General features: G+C 46.0%; 1 protein-coding gene across 1 annotated transcript in view; it reads right to left on the bottom strand.

Moving 5' to 3' along the window:
* The window catches only part of LOC147718106 (uncharacterized), a 127,831-nt gene that overhangs the window by 43,078 nt on the left and 65,027 nt on the right, over positions 1–19,726 (bottom strand). Inside the window, exon 2 of the mRNA XM_086919243.1 lies at positions 15,856–15,975. Coding sequence (XP_086775369.1) covers positions 15,856–15,975 — 120 coding nt within the window. The remainder of the gene's footprint in view (positions 1–15,855; positions 15,976–19,726) is intronic.

Below are 19,726 nucleotides of genomic sequence, written 5' to 3'. Positions count from 1 at the left end.
GGATCCTTATCTCTAATGACAATAAGTGGCAGCAACATCTTAATATTGCTACATTAAGGCACAAGCAACTAGCTGGCACTATTATCAAGGAACATAGGAAATCGCTGACTAAACCTATTAAACCACCCTTGATAATATATGAGGCAAAAGCAATTGGGTCTGCTTTGTACGGTGCGGAGCTATGGGGGCATGAAAATCTCCAGGAACTCCAAACATCAGAAAATAAATTCTTAAGGTCATTGACAGGTACCCCACAGAGCAGTCCGCTATTGCCCCTGCGTTATGAGCTAGGTAGGAGAGAAATTTCGGAAATGGCAAAACTACGCCCGATTTTATACTGACGTAGGCTCTGGACTACACCAGAGCTCTCCCACTACGCGGACGGGTTCATAGATGTTATTAAAGCTGACCATTATAATAAAATCAGATGGTTTAAAACATTAAAGATTGCATTGTTCGAATTAGGACTAAATGCTTTATGGACCGATCCAGCCGGGGCTTCATTTCTCACTAAGTCTACTTTAAAAAACATTTTTTGGGAATATGTTGTTAATAGGAGTATGCTCAGTACCACCAGCGGGTCTATGACCACCAGTTTCCTAGAAGTTAAGATGTACCCTATTTATGAAATGTACTGGGATTACATATCGAACCCCATGGACAGAAAACTGCTCTTCCAATTGAGGGTAGGTTCCCTCCCCCTCCGTAATTTAACATCTAAGTGGAAATCAGGGGGTGCAGCAATTTGTCCAGTCTGTGGGGTAGGAAATGAAACTCTTGGTCATTTTTTGTTTTCTTGCCCAGTATATTCTGCACCAAGGCGAGCTTGGTTGGCTCCTATGTGCAGGAATTTAGGCACAAAAAGTAGCATGGTAGCGCTGCGTATTGTAAAATCCACTTCTGTAAATTGGATCATAATTGCCACCGCAAAGTACTTGGGGTGGGCGTGGGTTATAAGGCAGAGATTACTCACTGCCTAGTTGATCAGAGACTGCTAGACACTTGTCTATTCTCTGTAATTGCTTATTAATAGCTCAGAGACTGCTAGACTAATGTTTATTCTCTGTAAATGTTTATTTAGCTGATCAGAGACTGCTAGACTAGTGTCTATTCTCTGTAAACGCTCATTTAATGTATCATCGGTATGAAATTTTAATGGTATGAATTTTTAAGGATTTTTTATTGTCATTGTGATTATTATATTTTGGTATTCTTAATAGTAATGAACTTTGCACCTGTATCTATGATGAGTTATAGTTTTTTTTAAATTGTGCCATGTGCTTGCGTCTAAATGACTTTGTAAATTTAATTGCTTTTTATTATATGTTTGTATGTTTGCTTTTATGAGTAATACTCGAATAAAGCACTTTTGAATTGTTTAATTGAATGCTGGTCCAAGGTCATGGAGGGCTTTGTAGGTGTGCATGTGGATCTTAAACTAGTATTTTTGCTAGGTGGGGAGCCAGTGGAGGTCTATCAAGTGGGGGACAATGTGGGCTAATTTGGGGAGGTCCTGGATAAGTCTGGTCACTGTGGCCTGTATGGTCTGACGTTTTCTGAGGAGTTTGATAGAGTTGCCAGTGTAGAGGGCATTGCCGTAGCCGGTATGGCTGGTGACAAGGCATGAGTGACAGTCTTTTTGGTGTTGGTTGGGTTCCATCTGGAGCTTTTGCAGAGCATGCTAAGAGCGTGGTAGCAGGAGGAGTCAACTGCACTAACTTGTTATTTCATAGTCAGTTGGCTGTTGTGGATGATGCAGAGGTTGCATGCGTAGTCATCAGTGTGGGTTCAAGTTCTGCACTCCACTGGCTGTGGTCCCATGTAGAAGTGTCCTTCCCGAAGATCAGAACTTCAGTTTTGTCGGAGTTAAGTTGGAGGCACTTGGCTCTCATCCATTAGGCTTGTTGGTCTTGGCGTTATGGTACTGATGGCATCCTCGGTGGGCGAGAGGATCAGTTGAGTGTTGTCTGCGCAGGAGATTAGGTTGAGTCCGTTGGTTCTGACGAGATCGGCGAGGTGGTCCTATAGATGTTGAACAGGGTGGGGCTGTGGGATGATCCTTGTGGTATGCCACATATGATGTCTCTGAGTGCAGAGGTGAAGGGAGGCAGTCAGATACTCAGTGTGCATCCTGGAAGGAAGGAGGTGATCCACTTGAGGGATTCTTGGTGTATGCCTATGTTTTGGAATTTGTCTTTGATGATGCTAGGAGAGACTATGTCGAATGCAGCAAAGAGGTCAACGAGGAACAGGTCCACCATTGCTCTACCGCTGAGGAGTGTTCTGCTGTCATCTGAGGCAGCAATCAGTTCATTCTTAGTGCTGATTTGGAGGAGTCTAGTAAGTGGTCTTGTTCCAGGAATTTGGTGAGATGCTGGTTGATGGCTTTCTCAAAAACTTTGGCCAGGAAGGGGAGCAGGGAGATCGGAAGATCAATTTTGAGATCGTTGGGGTCACTGGAGGTTTTTCCTTCGGAGGGATCTGACGTCTGCATGCTTCCATCTGACCAGGGAGGTTGCTGTGGAGATGGAGGTGATGAGGATGCTGCTGAGTTTTGTGCTGATTGGGTTGGTTGTGAGGTTGTGGAGGTGGTGGGTGCAGGGGTTGGTAGTCATCCTGGAGTGGATGGAAAAACATGATGGCGGTAGTCGTCAGTGCGGTGAGCGGTGACAAGTTGGTGATGGTTTGGCTGGTCTTGGCTGTTTGGATGAGCTTATCTGGGTTGATGATGGCAGGTTGGATGTTGAAATTGTTGGAAATGTTGGTGATCTTGCTATGGAAGTAGTATGAGAGGGTGTCATACAGTTCTTGGGAAGGGTGGATGGCGTTTTCCATGGCTGTCAGGTTGGAGAATTATTTGACTATTTTGAAGAGTTTCTTTGTATGGTTGCAAGAAGAGTTGATGTGGGTGGTGATGGCTGCTTTCTTGGCTTCATTGATGTGCCAGTGATAGTTGCTGGGGGTTGTTTAGTGTCAGCTCTGTCAGCGAGGTCCTGAGTTTTGAAGTGAACCACCTGGCATGTTTGGGGCTCTTATTGGTTTTTGTAGGTTTCAACGGGATGACTCTGTCGGTTCAGTCGATGATCCAGGCGGCAAAATTCTGCACAGCCTGGTCAAAGTCTGTTGAGGCCTCAGGTTTACAGGTGATTATGCGTCAGAGAGGGTGAAGTGTACGAAGGTGTGGTTAGTTCAGGTGAGTTCTGTGGTGTGGCTTAATTCAATTCTGTTTCTGGACGTGAAGACAGTGTTGAGTGTGTGTTCAGCTTTGTGCATGAGTTTAGTCACCCGTTGGTTGAGGCAGATGCTGTTCAGGTTCTCCAGGCGGGCACGGAGTTGGCGCTGTTGAGTTAGTCAATGTGGAAGTTGAGCTGCCTAGTAGGAGTTGGTGATGTAAGTCAATTGCTTCGAGGGGAGTTGATGAGATTTGGGATGGCCTAGCAGAAAGTACTTTAGTCCTGGGGGTCTGTAGGCTATTGTGCCTCTTATCGTGATCTTCATGTCAGTTGGTAGTAGGAAGTTGAGGTGTTCCATGAGAGGTGTGGGGACATCATTGGTTATGGTGCATCTGATGGTTTTCCTGAAGATGACGGGGATGACTCCACCTCTTTTGTTGGTGCAGTCATGGTGTATCATCCTATAGCCTTTTGGAGTGGCGATGGTGATGTCAGGTTTCGAGGAGGGGTTGAGCCGTGTTTCAGTGATGAAGTCAACAACCATGGAGAGAGTGCTGATGGTGTTCCATATTTCTGTGGCGTGTTTGCAAAGTGAGAGGGAGTTGAGAAGGATACAGTGGAGTGGTTACAGGGTGGTCTTGGTCTTGTGGGCCGGAGGGTTATTTGTCACAGGAGAAGTGGCAGTATCGGCAGGTGAATAGTCCTTTGGTGGATCGTGGGGAGGAGGAGATACAACTGTGTCAATGTCCGGGGTCCTGGCCCAGGATATCCTAGCAGTGTACTGTCAGGTGGCGGGAGGGCCAGTCCTGGTGCAGGATATTGTCCACTGGCAGTGCGTTGGCGAAGTTTGTGTGGGTCTGTGAGTGGGTGTTTGACTGGGTGTTTTTTTCATTAAGGCAGGATTTGAAAATCCATTGCCAAATCACAAGGGCGCTGCGATGAGCGCCGCAGTGGATCCCCAAATACATGCATATGTATAAAAAAATGTTTTGAGGAAATTTCTTCAATATCATTGCTCTCTGTGACTCCTGTATGTGTGACGGGTGAAGGGGAAGCATATCCTTCACCTCCCCCTCCTCCTTAATTGAAAACCTGTGAAAATATTCTTCACACCTTGTATGTATTCCAAATAGAACTGAAATTCCTGCTGCCTATAATGCCTTTTGGCAATGCAGGAAGTTGCTTTGCTGGCCCCTTAATTGTAAACTAGCTAAGCAACAGTTTATGAACCATGCGAAAGGTAAAATCTGTTCCTTACAAGTACTTTCAAAAGTGTTCCAAGCCCCACTAGCTAGCCAATACCTCACGTTCTACTACAGAGTAGATCGACTCATAACCTCAGACGGCACGCATAGCAAAAGCTATCCCCAGTTCTCTTTCTTTCCTTACCTGCAACAAAACAACCTCCAAACCATGTTAACTGGTATTGGTCAACACACCTGACAGTTCATGTGTTTCAAACTGTTTAAGGGGAATCGCATTCACCAACTCCTTTTTGATTAAATCAAATTCCAAATTTAAGTTCTCACTCAACAATACCTCATAAGATATTTCTTCTCACTACAGTTGGGGATGAAATATGCATAGAATTATAGCATTCTATATAACAAATGCAATTGATCTTCGGTCTCTGGTATGGGGAAGTCCCTGATTGCTTTAACAAGATTCTCCTTTGGTTCCATACCTTGGGTCAAGAGCTTATAACCAAGATAATCCACCGAATACTTTGGTTACCTACACTTACTACCCCTCAGAGTAACCACTCTCTTTATCAAAATGGTCAATACTACTCCCAACGTTTTGTCATGCAACTCTTCAAATCTTTAAAAGAACAAAGTAGAGTCCTAAAAACACTTTACGTGGGACACACTCTTGATCATCAGCTCAACAACTCTCTGGAAAATCGCAGATGCCAAACCAAATTTTTAAATCTATCTGCGCCACCACGGGTAACAAAAGATGTCAAATGGCGACTCTCACTATGTAATCCGGTGATATGCCGAAGAGAAATTTTACGCAAAAATCCTAGCTCCCTTCAAGGAACTTAACATCTCAGTGATATTGGGCAGGGATTGTCTATCCACCCATATTCTCTCATTCCTCAGAATCTCATTGCTTTTCCTAGTTAACATCACTGGCGATAGCCATTCTGAACCCTCGATGGGCTCGATAATACTCTATTCATACATAGAATCCTACTCCTGTCTCAATTTTTCTCTCTTAGTGAGGAGTATATGTCTAGGTTTATGCACAACCACACATGCATCAAAATTCCAGATAAAACATCAGGAAAAGCCGTTTACCCTACCAAGTTTCTCACTAAACACCTCTGGAAATGCTTCCACACAGACATGCACTCGATCTTCAACATGGTCTGCTCAGGGCTGTTCAGATCAAAAATAAGACCCAAATTCATTTGCTCTAAACACTCCAGCAGACAAGACCTATCTTTAGATTCATCAATCATGCCATATTTGCTGTTTTCTATGAAACTCATAGCGCCATCAAATTCACCCAAAACGTCCACTGGTTCATTCCCATAGGCAAGTGGCTTTGCATGAGATTGCCTCAATGTGACATTATCAGATGTCTTCCACTGCTCTGGACTAACCATGGGCCGGTGAACGCCACTATGCACATGAAGTATGTGGAGTTGCCCACACTCTGCAGAGCACGCGAAGCTCCCAAACACTCTGATCTGCTTAGTTTTCATCCTCGTTCGCGCTCATCAATGGCAAGTTGGCGGGCAAGGAAAGTCCATCTCCTGGCAAGATTTTTTCTTGCTCGTGCTCGCCATGGTCTAATTGGAGAGCAAGGTAAGTCAACTTCCTTGTGAAATTTTTCCCTCTGGCATTTGAATTTCTCAATGCGAGTGGTTGCGGCAGGTTGCGAAAACTGCTGCTCTAGTAGGAAATCTTCTCAAGCAGCAGAAAGGAGCCTGCGCTCTGTTGCGTTGTGCATGGTGCAGTTTGTGATGATTATACAGCGTGGACAAACACCTGGTGCTCAAAATCACTGTGAATGGCATAACCTTAATGCAGAACTCCGCTAACTCTGCCCAGGCTTACTCTGGACCAAGTAGAGTGAAAAGTTAACTGTATTCTGCTATCATTGAAATAGGAACCTTTAAAATTGTGTTTTGCCAAAATTTGTCTTTTGAATAAGCCTATATCCACTCTCAATGTACCACCAACACCTATGCTCCGTTTAGTCAGACATTACTCCTCAGAATCATTCGTCACCATCATCACATTTCCCTCTTCAGAGTCCCCAACACTAGGATTGACTTCAATAGTGAAAATCTTCTTAGGGTGGGGTCTAATGCCTGCTACCTTGGATTCACAAACTCTGCCATAATGCCCCCTTATGTTGCATGTCATGCAACATTTATCCCCTGCAGGACAAAAGGTGAGATTGCCCAAAGGAATTCTGCCACCACATTTGTAATACAAATTTGCTGTCACCAAAGTATGCCCTTATGTTTGTAAAGCCATTTCTTCCATGTAATGATATGCTGCAGATAGCACACTAAGATCACTTACAAAACTTTTCTGTTTTCCTTTCACCTTCCTCCCAAATTCTTTTTCAACACATTCTCGATCACCACAGCATGCACTTATGCTTCTAAGGCAATTTGTTTCCTGTATACTGCTGCTGTCTCTTCACTCCTGGCTATTTCCACAGCTTTCTCGAAAGGTAAAATATAAATAGTTAACAATTTCTCCTGAGTTTTCCAATTATTTTTCTTTTCCTCCAACTCATCCTCACACGTTTTTTGATCACATTGCAGCTTGCACCCTGAGATCGCTTAAGAAACTCTCCACCTGTACACAAGGTAATTGTTTTCTTATGAAAATCTTATGCATCTCTATTATGACATTCCATGTTTCCCTAAACCGCCTGTCGTCATCCTAATGGCAGAGGCATATTCACTCACTGCTTCGCCTTCATCCATCACATTTGTAATGGTAAATGTTTTTCTACTTTCCTCCCTTCAGTACCCAAGGAATGGCGCAATAAAGCTAGCTTCTCTTTCTGTGTCAATACTTCCCATTCAATGGCTTCTAGATATGCTTCAAATCCTTCAAACCAGGGTTCCCATTCTACAAGGGGATTACCAGGCTATGACAAGGAAATGGGAGGAGAAACTATACTGAATTGCATCTTGTTTGGCACCACTACATTTCCAATAAGAGAGATAAACTGGAATACGCATACTCCTACTAGATGTGCAAACTCCACAATGGCAAAGTACAAAGGAAATTAGCCTAACAGATTGCTACCCACACATGGTGAAAGTGTAAATGTCCTCCCAGGGGAAGACTCAAAACAGTATGTAAGCAAATGGGTGCCAAACCACTGCTTGTATCTGTGACTCACAAGAAACCCCAGGTCTTCACTGTTGTAGTAGAGTTCACCTTAGGTGTGTAAACCACTGGTGATGTAGAGTTCTCACTTCCAGTGAAGTTTATCAGACTCACCCAAAGAGATATTTGTCACCTCAAAGCTTTGTCACTGTGTCCATTTCTGAGCCGTGACGAGAAGATTGCCCAAATCACCAAAGGATGTGCTCACAGTGACCTGGTATCAATGCTCCCTCAAAACAGTGCTATGCGCGCCCTCGACGCCCAATAGTGGCACCTGATGTCCAGATGTATAAAGTGGAAACCCAATAAAAGATGGCTCTTGATGACGGTGAGCACCCAATCAAAGATGGAGCCCTAAACTGTCGTCCTTATAGAGCAGAATGCCTGATCCAAGATGGCGCACAACTGTGCTCGGGGTCGGCTCAACTGCGTATGATGCAAATTGGCCCATTGTGCACTGACTTTTGAAACATGTCAGCTTCCAATCCAAGATGGTGCTGCCTGCAGTGTGATGTTAATCTCCTCACATCACATTTATAGGGAAAACACTGGCACCAGGACTCCCTTGCTCTATGCACATATCTGGAAATTCCTGTGAAGGATCCAGATTTGTACTCAAGATTGCAGCGCCAACAGAAGAAGCAGGCCTTCCTATTTTTTTATCTTGTTGTTCTGTGGGCAGGAACTGACCAGCTGGTATTAGCCTCCTCTACCTGCTCCTGAAGATCAAAGCCACAATGGGACTGTAGGCCAGCTTGTCACAACTGAAAAGTCTGGAAAGATCACAGGACATCCAATTTTTGTAATTCCTGATGTTCTAGGTACTACTGGCAGGGCTGGATTTATTGTGTTGCTATAGATGGCTTAAGTGGGAACGATCTGCCAACCATGGTATCATGTTCATTGGATTCAAGCTAACCTGGCAGATGAGGGGCGGTACCCAAAATCAGTCCCAGGAAGCTTGTTTCAGTTTCAGGGAAGACCTGGCCTGGCAGTTTGGTCTGTGCTATTCCCAGGGGCAGCAGTGTCAAGAATTATTGCATATGGTTGGGTTTAACCCAGATCTGTGCATGGAGGTGAATGTTTAACAACGTTCAAAATTCCATCTATTATATTCCTGTGTTTCTACATTCACCCTGGGTGGGAAGGGTATGTCCCGACACGGATTCCGTCTTCACTAAGCCACTGGATTTAAATTAGCCTTCCTGATGAAGGGTGACACCCTAGATACCAGTCCCAGGATGCTTGTTTCCAGTCTAGATGAACCTGGCCTGGCTGTTCTGGCTGGACTGTACTCATGGGGAGCAGAGTCACAACTGAATTGCACACGCCTGGGTCCAAACTGCAGTGCAATGGGGAGCAAAACAAACAATGGATATAACCCAGATCTGTGACTGTGGGTGAGTGTTTGACAATTTTAGAGTTCCGTCCATCATAATTTTGTATTTTTATTTATGTGTTACTGGCCTTCTCCTTTTATACCATATCCTGCAACCACATTCCATTCCATTCTGATAGCAGGATCCTACAAAGAATGCTACAATCACGACCCAACATACACCCTTTCCAAATAGACGAACACTCACCCCTGTTTTAGGGTCTGGCAAATTTGAAGAGTGACATATTTCAACATTTTTCAATTGCATGTGTTAGGGAATCAACAATTGTGGACATGATTCATCACCAGTTTGAGGAGGAAACATGCCCAAAGAACCTCTGTCATTGGTGCCGCCATCCGTCCTTACACTTTGTGCACTCTGAGCCATGTTCTTGCTGAAAACATCGGCTGAGCAAGGAGGTTCTTGAGTAAGTCCTGAGGAACAACAATCCTCTATGGAGGTAAAAAATCACAAGCACGTTGGGTATTGAAGTAGGCTCTGATTAAGTTTTTCTCTTGTGATGGTTGAAGCTTGTTCTTTTGGGAATTCACAAATAAGTCTTGTTCTTGAAGGACCTTTAAAAACAGTTGGACATCCTCCCGAGCCTTAATGAAAGAGGAAGCAGGCAACATCCAGTCACCAAGATAAGGCAACAGAGAGACACCAGATAAATGAGAAAATTAAACTATAGGAGTGGATGTCCTTGAAAATGCAGCTCCTGCTAAACCTTTTGAAGCCCAGAGACTATCAAAAGAGACAACTGAAAGGAATTTAGACACAATTCCATATTTTCCAACATTTTGCCTACAATCACAAGAGTTGGAAATACTTCAGAAGGACTAGCGTGGCATAAGCAGCACATGCATTTTCTCAAATCACAATTGAGACACATCAGCTGTCCTCTTAAAGAAGGATTCAACTTTGTTATCTGCTACATCCGTAAAGTATTGCCTCTTCAGATGCAAGGTTTGAGGTAGATGTCACAGAAGGTAGGATGGTATTAAACTTAGGAGTATGAGGAAATTTCAAATCAAATTCTGGGAAGAGGCATCTTTTGTTGAGAAAATGGGCAATGGTTGATGAATCTGGATCTTCCCATTCTTTCTTTAATATACCCTTGATAATAGGATGGTGGGGAAACTCATCTGCATTTAAAAACAATATTGGGAACAATATCCCTCTTCTTGCTGGCTTTTATGCTCACAACCAAGGGAGTCTCTGATATGGTCATGAACTGTGACCCCTGGACATATTTTCCCTTTGAACTTTCTCAGGTTCATCCTCTGCCTCTTTCAGGCACTTGTGTCTAGGCTCTGACAACACAGAGTCTACAGCCTCCTAGACCAGGATTTGTCAATCAGGCCTTGAGATGTGCAGGAGCTCCTCACTCTCTACACTTTCCAAAGCTCAGACTGATTATGCTGCTTCTGTGTGGCCTTAGGACAGTCCACAGTAGAAAATCAGCTAGCAGAAGCACTAAAGCAGCATTTGTCCTGCTTATAAACGTTGCTAAGAGACTTGACCTCGCTATACATGGGATCTTGTTTATAGGAAACAAGGGAACCCGAAGGTAGTACATTAGGGACCTTGGGCGTTTAGCTTATTACAAAAAACAGTGTACCCTAGTAGTTTAGGGGATCAGGGTAAGAATAGACACAAACTGGAATAGTATTTATGTCCTTTGTCCAGACGGACAGGAATTCATTTGGACAAATTTCAATTTCGAAATGGATCAAACGACCCTCATAAACATTATATTGCAATGCTGTAAACTGACTCTTTGAAATGGATTTAGGGTACACTGCAGCAACACTTCATGCCCAGACCCATCTTAACGACTTTAGACCACTGTGCACCCGACAACCTAATCTGCCTATTCCTGGGTTAATAAGGGGGCTAGCATACAGAACCTCTGAGTCTTTCCTGAAATAGTGCCCAATATGTGAATTTGAATTTGAATTTGAATTTGAATTTTAACATATTTGTAGAGCGCTCTTATACCGGGACGGTTTCATGGCGCTACAGCTCAGTGTGTTCAGATGACCCACTTCTGGGATAGGGAGGTTCCAGGCAGCAAAGGGGTCAGATGCTCTGGAAGAGGGGACCTGCATGTTTGTCTTCCTTGGAATAATAGGGACAGTGAAAGTTAGGATTCTGGTGTTATTGTGCACAAGGACAGTGTGTTCCAGTTGGTGCACTGCAGTGATATGCATCAGCAGAGCTGCGTGTATTCCAGTGATGGAGCAGCAGAGCTGCAGCTGCAAGGCAGGGATGAGATGCATGGACAGAGCTGCGTAAGTCCTGGTGGTGGAGTAGCAGAGCTGCAGCTGCAAAGCAGGGAGGAGATGCATGGACAGAGATGTGTGTGTCCTGGTGGTGGAGGAGTAGCAGAGCTGCAGCTGTGGGGAATTGATGAGATGCATTGACAGAGCTGTGTGTGTGCTGGTGGTGGAGGAGCAGAGCTGCAGCTGCAAGGCAGGGATGGGATGTATTGGCAGAGCTGCGTGTGTCCCAGTGGTGGAGCAGCAGAGCTGCAGCTGTAAGCTGCGATGAGATGCCTGGACAGAGCTGTGTGTGTCCTGGTGGTTGAGCAGCAGAGCTGCAGCTGCAAAGCAGGGAGGAGATGCATTGGCAGAGCTGCGTGTGTCCTGACGGTGGAGTAGCAGAGCTGCTGCAGTAGGGAAGGGATGAGATGCATGGACAGAGCTATGTGTGTCCTGGTGGTGGAGCAGCAGAGCTGCAGCTGCAAAGCAGGGAGGAGATGCATTGACAGAGCTGCGTGTGTCCTGGCGGTGGAGTAGCAGAGCTGCTGCAGTAGGGAAGGTAAGAGATGCATGGGCAGAGCTGCATGTGTCTCAGTGGTGGAGCAGCAGGGCTGCTACTGTAGGGAACGGATGAGATGCGTTGACCGAGCTGCATGTGTCCCAGTGGCGGAATAGAGCAGGTGCTGTAAGGAAGGGATGAGATGCATTAACAGAGCTGTGTGCGTCCTAGTGGTGGAGTACTGGAACGGCAGCAAGGAAAGACTCTTAAGGGCCAGATGCAGGAACATTAAGACGATATTTTCCAAATGGTGTTTTTATTCCAAATGGATATTGGGTAATCGCGTTTCCTAATGTATGAGCCATGTATTTTATATAAGCATGGGCCAAAAATTCGTTCCGCTCGCAGAATTTGCGGATTTTCCGCGATTTCGCGATCCACGAATCTCGCGAAATCGTGGTAAAATCCGCGAATCAGCGGGGAGGAATTTTCAGCCAAGCACTTACAGGGTTACAGCAGCAGGTGCAAAAGTTGAAGCTAATTTTTTGTAACCTTTTACAAAAGGGTTACAAAGAAATTAAATCCAACTTGGGCATCTGCTGCTGTAAGCCTGTAAGTGCTTCCTGGCGCCTCGTTGCCTACTTGCAACTATTCTCTGGCCCTGCTCTGACACTTCAAGCAGGGTCAGAGAATAGTTACAAGTAGGCAATGAGGCGCCTGTCACGAAAATTAAACCACAACAGGAAGCACTGATAGATATAAAAACAAGCATTTGCAATGCAACAGGTCTCGCATTAGGAAAGTTTGAGCTATTGGTCTTGTAAATGACAATTTTTTTAATTTATGTGTTGGTTTTGAAAATAGCTAAATTAATAGCTTTGTCATTTACAATGCCATTAGTTATAACTTTCGCAAATGTGACACCTATAGCATTTGTAATGCAACATGTTTTGTATTTACGTGACTTAGCTGTATTGATATTCCAAATTACAATGGCTTTTAATTTTTTTAAATAATTAATACTTCAATAAAAGTGATTTTAATTTATAATGGCAATAGCTTAAACTTTTGTAAATAACTTTTGTGAAGATTATGTTCAGTGTAGTTTATTGTGACGAAAATCTAAGAACGGAAGTGAAATATTAACATCTTTTTGTGACATTTGTAATAAAGTTTGAAACATTGAGAGAACATATTTGAATCAGTTGTTGTTGAATGGTTGCACAGATTGATGCAGGGGTGGCGCTGAGTGGTGCTGTACTGGTGCTGAGAGGTGCTGTGGTGATGCTGAGTGGTGCTGTGGTGGTGCTGAGTGATACTCGATGGTGCTGAGTGATGCTGGGGTGGTGCTGAGTGGTGCTGTTGTGGTGCTAAGTGATGCTGTGGTGGTGCTGAGTGATGCTGTGGTGGTTCTGAGTGGTACTGTGGTGGTGCTGAGTGATGCTGTGGGGGCGCTGAGTGGTGTTGTGGTGGTGCTGATTGGTGCTGTGGTGGTGCTGAGTGATGCTGTGGTGGTGCTGAGTGATGCTGTGGTGGTGCTGAGTGGTGCTGTGGTGATGCTGAGTGATAATGTGGTGGCACTGAGTAATGATGTGGTGGCGCTGAGTGATGCTGTGGTGACACTGAGTGGTGCTGTGGTGGTGCTGAGTGATAATGTGGTGGTGCTGAGTGATGCTGGGGTCGCACTGAGTGATGATGTGGTGATGCTGAGGGCAGAAAGGCATAAAAAGCGGTCTAACAGAGTGCAGAAAAACAAGGGAAAAACAAGTCTAACAGAGGGCAGAAGGGCACAAAAAACAGTCTAACAGAGGGCAGAAGGGTAGAAAAACAAGGAAAAAATGAGTCTAACAGAGGGCAGAAGGGCATAAAAAATGAGTCTAACAGGGGGCAGAAGGACAGAAAAACAAGGGAAAAATGAGTCTAACAGAGGGCAGAAGGGCAGAAAAACAAGGGAAAACGAGTCTAACAGAGTGCAGAAGGGCACAAAAAACGAGTCTAACAGGGGGCAGAATGAATCTGGCCCTGCGTGTTTGTCCACGAAGATGCCACCTTTTTGTGCAATACCTCTACTCAACTGGAGTACTTTCTACTGTCTAATCAGTAAGTGCTCCCTCGTTCACTAAATGTATAGGGGCAGATTTACAATAACTGGTGCATCCCAAGGGATGCGCCAGTTATTGTGCGCCGCAGCTCCGCCACCCATGGTGCGCCGCATTTACAATGCGGCGCACCGTGTGGCAAAAATGGCACAGATGCGTCACGCATCTGTGCCGTAAAAGCAGCGCATTGCTGGAGCTGCTTCGAGCTTGCGATGCAGCTCCAGCAATGCTCTTGGGGGCCCTATCTCCCCAATGCTGCATCAAGCCTTGCGCCTGCTTCAAGCAGGCGCAGGGTTTTGACTCAGCATTGGCCTAAAAGTGACTGAGTGAATTCTTGTAGATTTCACTCAGCCACGTTTAGGAGGCGTTCCTGCGCAGGAACCCACTCCCCTGCGCCGGAACGCCTCCTGATGGTGCAGGGCTTTACAACGTGAGCCATCTCTCAGATGTGTCACGTTGTTAATACCCAGCACCATGGCGCATCTTTTGTGCTGCCGCTGGGTCACAAAATGTCTCGGTAGAGGGTGGGAGTCGTGAACCAGAGGGTGGCAGTGATGAACCAGAGGGTGACAGTGATGAACCAGAGGGTGGCAGGGGTGAACCAGAGGGTGACAGTGCTGAACCAGAGGGTGGCAGTGCTGAACCAGAGGGTGGCAGGGGTGAACCAGAGGGTGGCAGTGATGAACCAGATGGTGGCAGTGCTGAACCAGAGTGTGGCAGGGGTGAACCAGAGGGTGGCCGTGATGAACCAGATGGTGGCAGGGGTGAACCAGAGGGTGGCAGTGGTGAACTAGAGGGTGGCATGGGTGAACCAGTGGGTGGCAGTGGTGAACCAGAGAGTTGCAGTGATGAACCAGAGGGTGGCAGTGCTGAACCAGAGGGTGACAGTGGTTAACCAGAGGGTGGCAGTGGTGAACCAGAGGGTGGCAGTGATGAACCAGAGGGTGACAGTGCTGTACCATAGGGTGGCAGGGGTGAACCAGAGGGTGGCAGTGCTGAACCAGAGGGTGACAGTGGTTAACCAGAGGGTGGCAGGGGTGAACCAGAGGTGCAGTGATGAACCAGAGGTTGGCAGTCGTGAACCAGAGGGTGATAGTGGTGAACCAGAGGGTGACAGTGCTGTACCAGAGGATGGCAGGGGTGAACCGGAGGGTGCTTTAATGAACCAGAGGGAGGCAGTGGTGAACCAGAGGGTGGCAGGGGTGAACAATAGGGTGGCAGTGGTGAACCAGAGGGTGGCAGGGCTGAACCAGAGGGTGACAGTGGTTAACCAGAGGGTGGCAGTAGTGAATCAGAGGTGCTGTGATGAACCAGAGGGTTAAAGTGCTGAACCAGAAGGTGGCAGGGGTGAACCAGAGAGTTGCAGTGCTGAACCAGAGGGTGGCAGTGGTGAACAAGAGGGTGGCAGGGGTGAACCAGAGGGTGGCATGGGTGAACCAGATGGAGGCAGTGGTGAACCAGATAGTGGCAGTGATGAACCAGAGGCTGGCAGTGGTGAACCAGAGGGTGCTGTGCCCATACACGACCGCATGGGTAACTTCGCCATGCAAGCGGCCCGCTAACATGCAAAAAAACAAAAATCCGCAAATTCGCACAAATTCGCGGATTTACAGATTGCGAATTCGATTTCGCGCGAATTCACGGAACGCGATTTTGCAAATTTCACCCATACTTAATTTTATATTTAGCAATATCTAATGGGTCACAAAGAGACCTTTTGCAGGAATATTAATGAGGTAGGTCACAATTCAAGACCCATTAGGAATGGCGGCCATCACAGGGATGGTGGCTTGTTGAGAACTACTGATGGTATGCCTCCTTTTCTTGTTAAAAACTCAGCATAGGAGAGATTTACCATGTGCAGTAAATACCTCACCCTGAGGTAATGCGAGAACTGTGTGCTGTAAAGGAAAGATTTCAACCACAAAGCGCATATCAACCAATCACATCAGGCATGACACGGATAAGCAGCAGAGCATGCTGAAGATCACACAGGAGCTTGCAGCAGAGCTGTGCACGGCATTAAAGGTGCCTCTACATTTCACAAACCCACTCTTCGGCTCTTGACACTTACCTATTGTAGAGTTCTCGAAACCTTGAACGCAGTGAGTGACGTCAGCGGGGCAAAGACTGTAAATACCGGAACAGGTGGCAGTGCCCACAGAGAAACACTTCTCACAAAGTAGGCAATTCACTAAAATGAAAAATAATCCTTTTTTTCTAGATTTCTTTTTTTTTTAAGAATTAAATGTAAATGGTAATATACAGAATAATTAAGATTCATAGTCAGAGAGAAGCCGAAAAGAAAAAGCACAAGGAAAATCACAATTATGCATTACTTCCCCGCCACTTGTAACCCTTTTTGGTTGAGCCCTCCTCACAAAAAACCACCCACCCAACCCCCACTCTACCCACCCTGTGGGAGTTGGCCTTGATCTGTTATCCTTAGTTTGGATTCTTGCTTGTTTTCCACTTAATAATGGACCTACTCTTCTCAATCCATCTGGTCAATGGTGCCCAGATGTTTAGGCCCTTTGTTCGGGAGCAAAGTCCCCTTCTTGGCTTTTTCCAGAATATAGTTTGCTAATAAAAAAGAGAGACATTGCTGGAACCCGGGGAATGCAAGACATAAATGGAGGATTGCCATACCGATGAACACCAGTTCTTCTCCAAGCTTCCCCTGAGTGTTCTGGGCTACCCCAAGTCCTATCAAGGTAGGAGAGAGAACACAGTCGAGTCCTTAGAAAAGTTGGTAATCTCTTATTTGAGTTTACTAAAGGCATTGTGGGAGGCAACGATCCGAATCAGATCTGCAAGAAATAAGGCACACCAGGGGAAAAGGTTCATCTCTCAGTCGTCCATTTGGCAATTCTTTTAGGGGTTTATGTAAGCGAGAAGTATGTTTTTTAGTAGTGAGCCTGGAATCGGGCCGGGAGTAAAATATTCGGTGCTAATTCGACTGAGCGAATAAATAGGTTTTCTGTGACTCCAGTTTCGACTCCCCCATACCATCTTTCATTCGTGAGTTAAAAAAATTATAAACTACTTGTATAGATAGGTCTCCATTCCTTCTCAATTTATCAATAATATCATTATTAGCAAATCCGATTTGCCCCCCACCTTTCTTATATAGAAAATCTCTAATTTAGAGGTATTTTTAAAAATCCCTCCGATCCAGTTTAAACCATTTGTTGGGATTATCGAAAGAGGACAGACCTATGAGGTTCCGTGACAATTGTAAGTGGTGTTTTCGACTCGCACGAATATGGTCGAGTCTGGTATCTATGAACCGCAAATGACGAGTTTAGTAAGTGTGTGCAGTTTCGCTGTGCTAACTTAAACCGTTCGTTTGTTATGTGGGTTTTCCATCTGTACCCACGGGTTCCATCTTAGATACGGCATCCATTTTGTCTCTTGCCCTCAAGTAGCCAGCGAACGGACGCTGTCCGCTTCGCGACCCTGGGACTCCCAAGATATTTGCGGAAGACACATGTTCTTTGGAAGTGTCTTTATGACGAGGGGGATGCTACTGTAAGGCAGATGGCGCCGCTCGAGGCTCATCTTGCCGCACGGGCTTATTGTCTCAGCCGTGCATCTCATTAGGCACGTCCCTTTGATGCCTGTATCTCGTGTTCCTCGATACCTCCCCCTTTTACACCCTTTCCGATCTCCCCACTGTCTCCGTCTTCCTTTGCACCTGTCTTCGTTCCTATTTCGATCTATTTTACTGCTGATTGGAATTTGCTAATGGTGGGAAGATGGTTTTTACAGTTGGGAACCGCCAAATGTTTCCGCACTTATGTTCCGGACCTCATGTATTTCAAAGTGACCAAAGCGACCCCTCTGGGAGCTAATTGTGGGAACCGGGTTGTAAACTTTTGTGTTCAATGTTATCCTATGGGTAAAAACTGTATAAAAGGAGCGATCCACAGAACCAATTTGAAGCAGTCTCCCCGAACTACACTCGATGTACTTCCTGTGATTCCTGTGTTCCCTGCAGAAAATAAACCTTGAATCTTTGACGTCAGAGGAAGTGTCCCGTGTCTCTGTGACTTGTACGCCGGAGCAGGTTACCCACGAAGGTTTCAGGTGTTGTGCCCTGGCACCGCTGGGTCCAAAAGAACCCAGTCCTTCAGTTGGCGCCCAACGTGGGGCTGCATCAGTGGTACCGGTCCAAGCCCGACGATCGTGAGGAACTTCGTGTGAAATCTCCGAGGGAAGGTGCACCCCGCTTCATCGATCCTGTTGTCGAAATAAGTGGCCCGAAGACTTTTCCCGCGAAGATTCCCGCCTCCTGACGGCTGCGACGGACTGCTGCCCTGACTGTAGACCTGTTTTGGCGCCTGGCGTAGACCTTGGTATAGCGAGACGATTGGCGGGCCTTCCTGGTGACGCCATCGATCTTTGAGTTAAGTATTTGTGGGTCGCTCCCAGAGTTCTTGGTTGTTGACACTTTAGCGAGTGTCTTTGTTGTTCACGCTGTGTGAGTGTTTTTGTCGGTGACACTTTGCTAGCGTACTTTGTTGTTGTATTATTTGACGACTGCAGCCGCCAAAAACCGAGGGTTTTGTTCTTTGCTGGGACTTGGTAAATCCCGTAACCCTTGAAGTTTGTGAAACTCGGCTAGTGTGCAAGATGCCTGGTCGCAGTACTTTGTTCAGTTGTTTCAGGCCTTGTGGAGCGGATTCCCTACTGGAGGACTCGTGTCCGATACCTCCGGTTGGAACTCCTACTTATGACTTATATAGCAAACATGGGCTAGGCCCGATTGCTTTTAACGATTATTGGATTAAATATACAAAGAAAGACGGCGACCTTCGTTGGCCACCTCACGGTAGCCTCGAGGCGTCGATCTTAGATAATCTGGAAATAAAGTTGTTCGAACGTAAATCAAGGCCGGCCATGTTTGATGCCTTTCGGTTGTGGCGCAAAGAAGCCCGACAGAAAGAGATCAGACAAAATAAACGTAGCCAGCGAGATAATGTTGCTACCATAGTGAAGAAAGCTGAGCAGTTCCAGCGTGATAAGGAGGATAAGGATAAGGAAGTGTTTGAAAGACTACAGCGTATGTCCATAGATAAATGTTATCCGTCTTTGCCTACGGAGTCGGATAAGAAGGAAGAGGCAGTTGAGGATCCTTTAATGTCCTATCTTATGAAGTCGCCACCTCCGTACGTACAGGGTACCGCAGCTCCTGTGGTCCCTGCCGTACCTGTTCTTCCACCTATTGTTCCTCCGCCTGTTCCTCAACCTGCACCCGCTCTTCCGTCTGTTCCTGCACCTTTGTCTGTTTCTGTTCCTACTGCTCCTCCGCTTCCACATACTCCTGCTCCCGCTACTACTCCTGTTTTGTTAACCCCTGTTGCTGCTCCTGTTTCTATTCCTTCTCTTGTTAGCCCTGTGTCTTATTCTTCCCCCTCTACTCGTAGTCGCAATTCTCCCCTTGCAGCTAGTTTCTTTCAGTCGCTCGGACCTGTTCATGGGTCCGCTGGTTCTGATGGTCCTCAGAGACGTAGTCAGCTTCCTGGGAACAGAGAACGCGTTGCGCTGTTTAATATGGCGATGGGTTGGATGGTAAATCCTCAGAGAAGTCCACCCCGTGTTGTCCTCGAAACGTTTAGTCAATTTAACATACCAACTCAGAGATATGTGTTTGACGAAATGTGTAAGTTCTTACATGATCAGATAGCGGCCGATGCGCCTGACGAGGTGCTGACCGCCCTGTCTGACCTTCGGCTTCAGTTCGCAACTGGACTGATAGTAGATACTAATGTTCGACGTGCTATTGAGCGGTTGCTATCTCTTCGTCCCGCTCCGATACCTCATGCATTATTTGTTGAGGATATTGAAATACAACCAGACGAATCTGGCCAATACCCTATGCGTGAAGTTCCGCCAGTTTGGATGCCAGGTAATCCTGGGGCAAACCCCCCGGTTCCGCCATT

The sequence above is a fragment of the Lissotriton vulgaris genome, chromosome 4_2, assembly GCF_964263255.1.
Source record: "Lissotriton vulgaris chromosome 4_2, aLisVul1.2, whole genome shotgun sequence".
In the NCBI taxonomy this organism is placed as follows: Eukaryota; Metazoa; Chordata; class Amphibia; order Caudata; family Salamandridae; genus Lissotriton; species Lissotriton vulgaris.
Note: the sequence above shows the minus strand (reverse complement) of the source record. Positions and strands in the feature narration are given on the sequence as shown.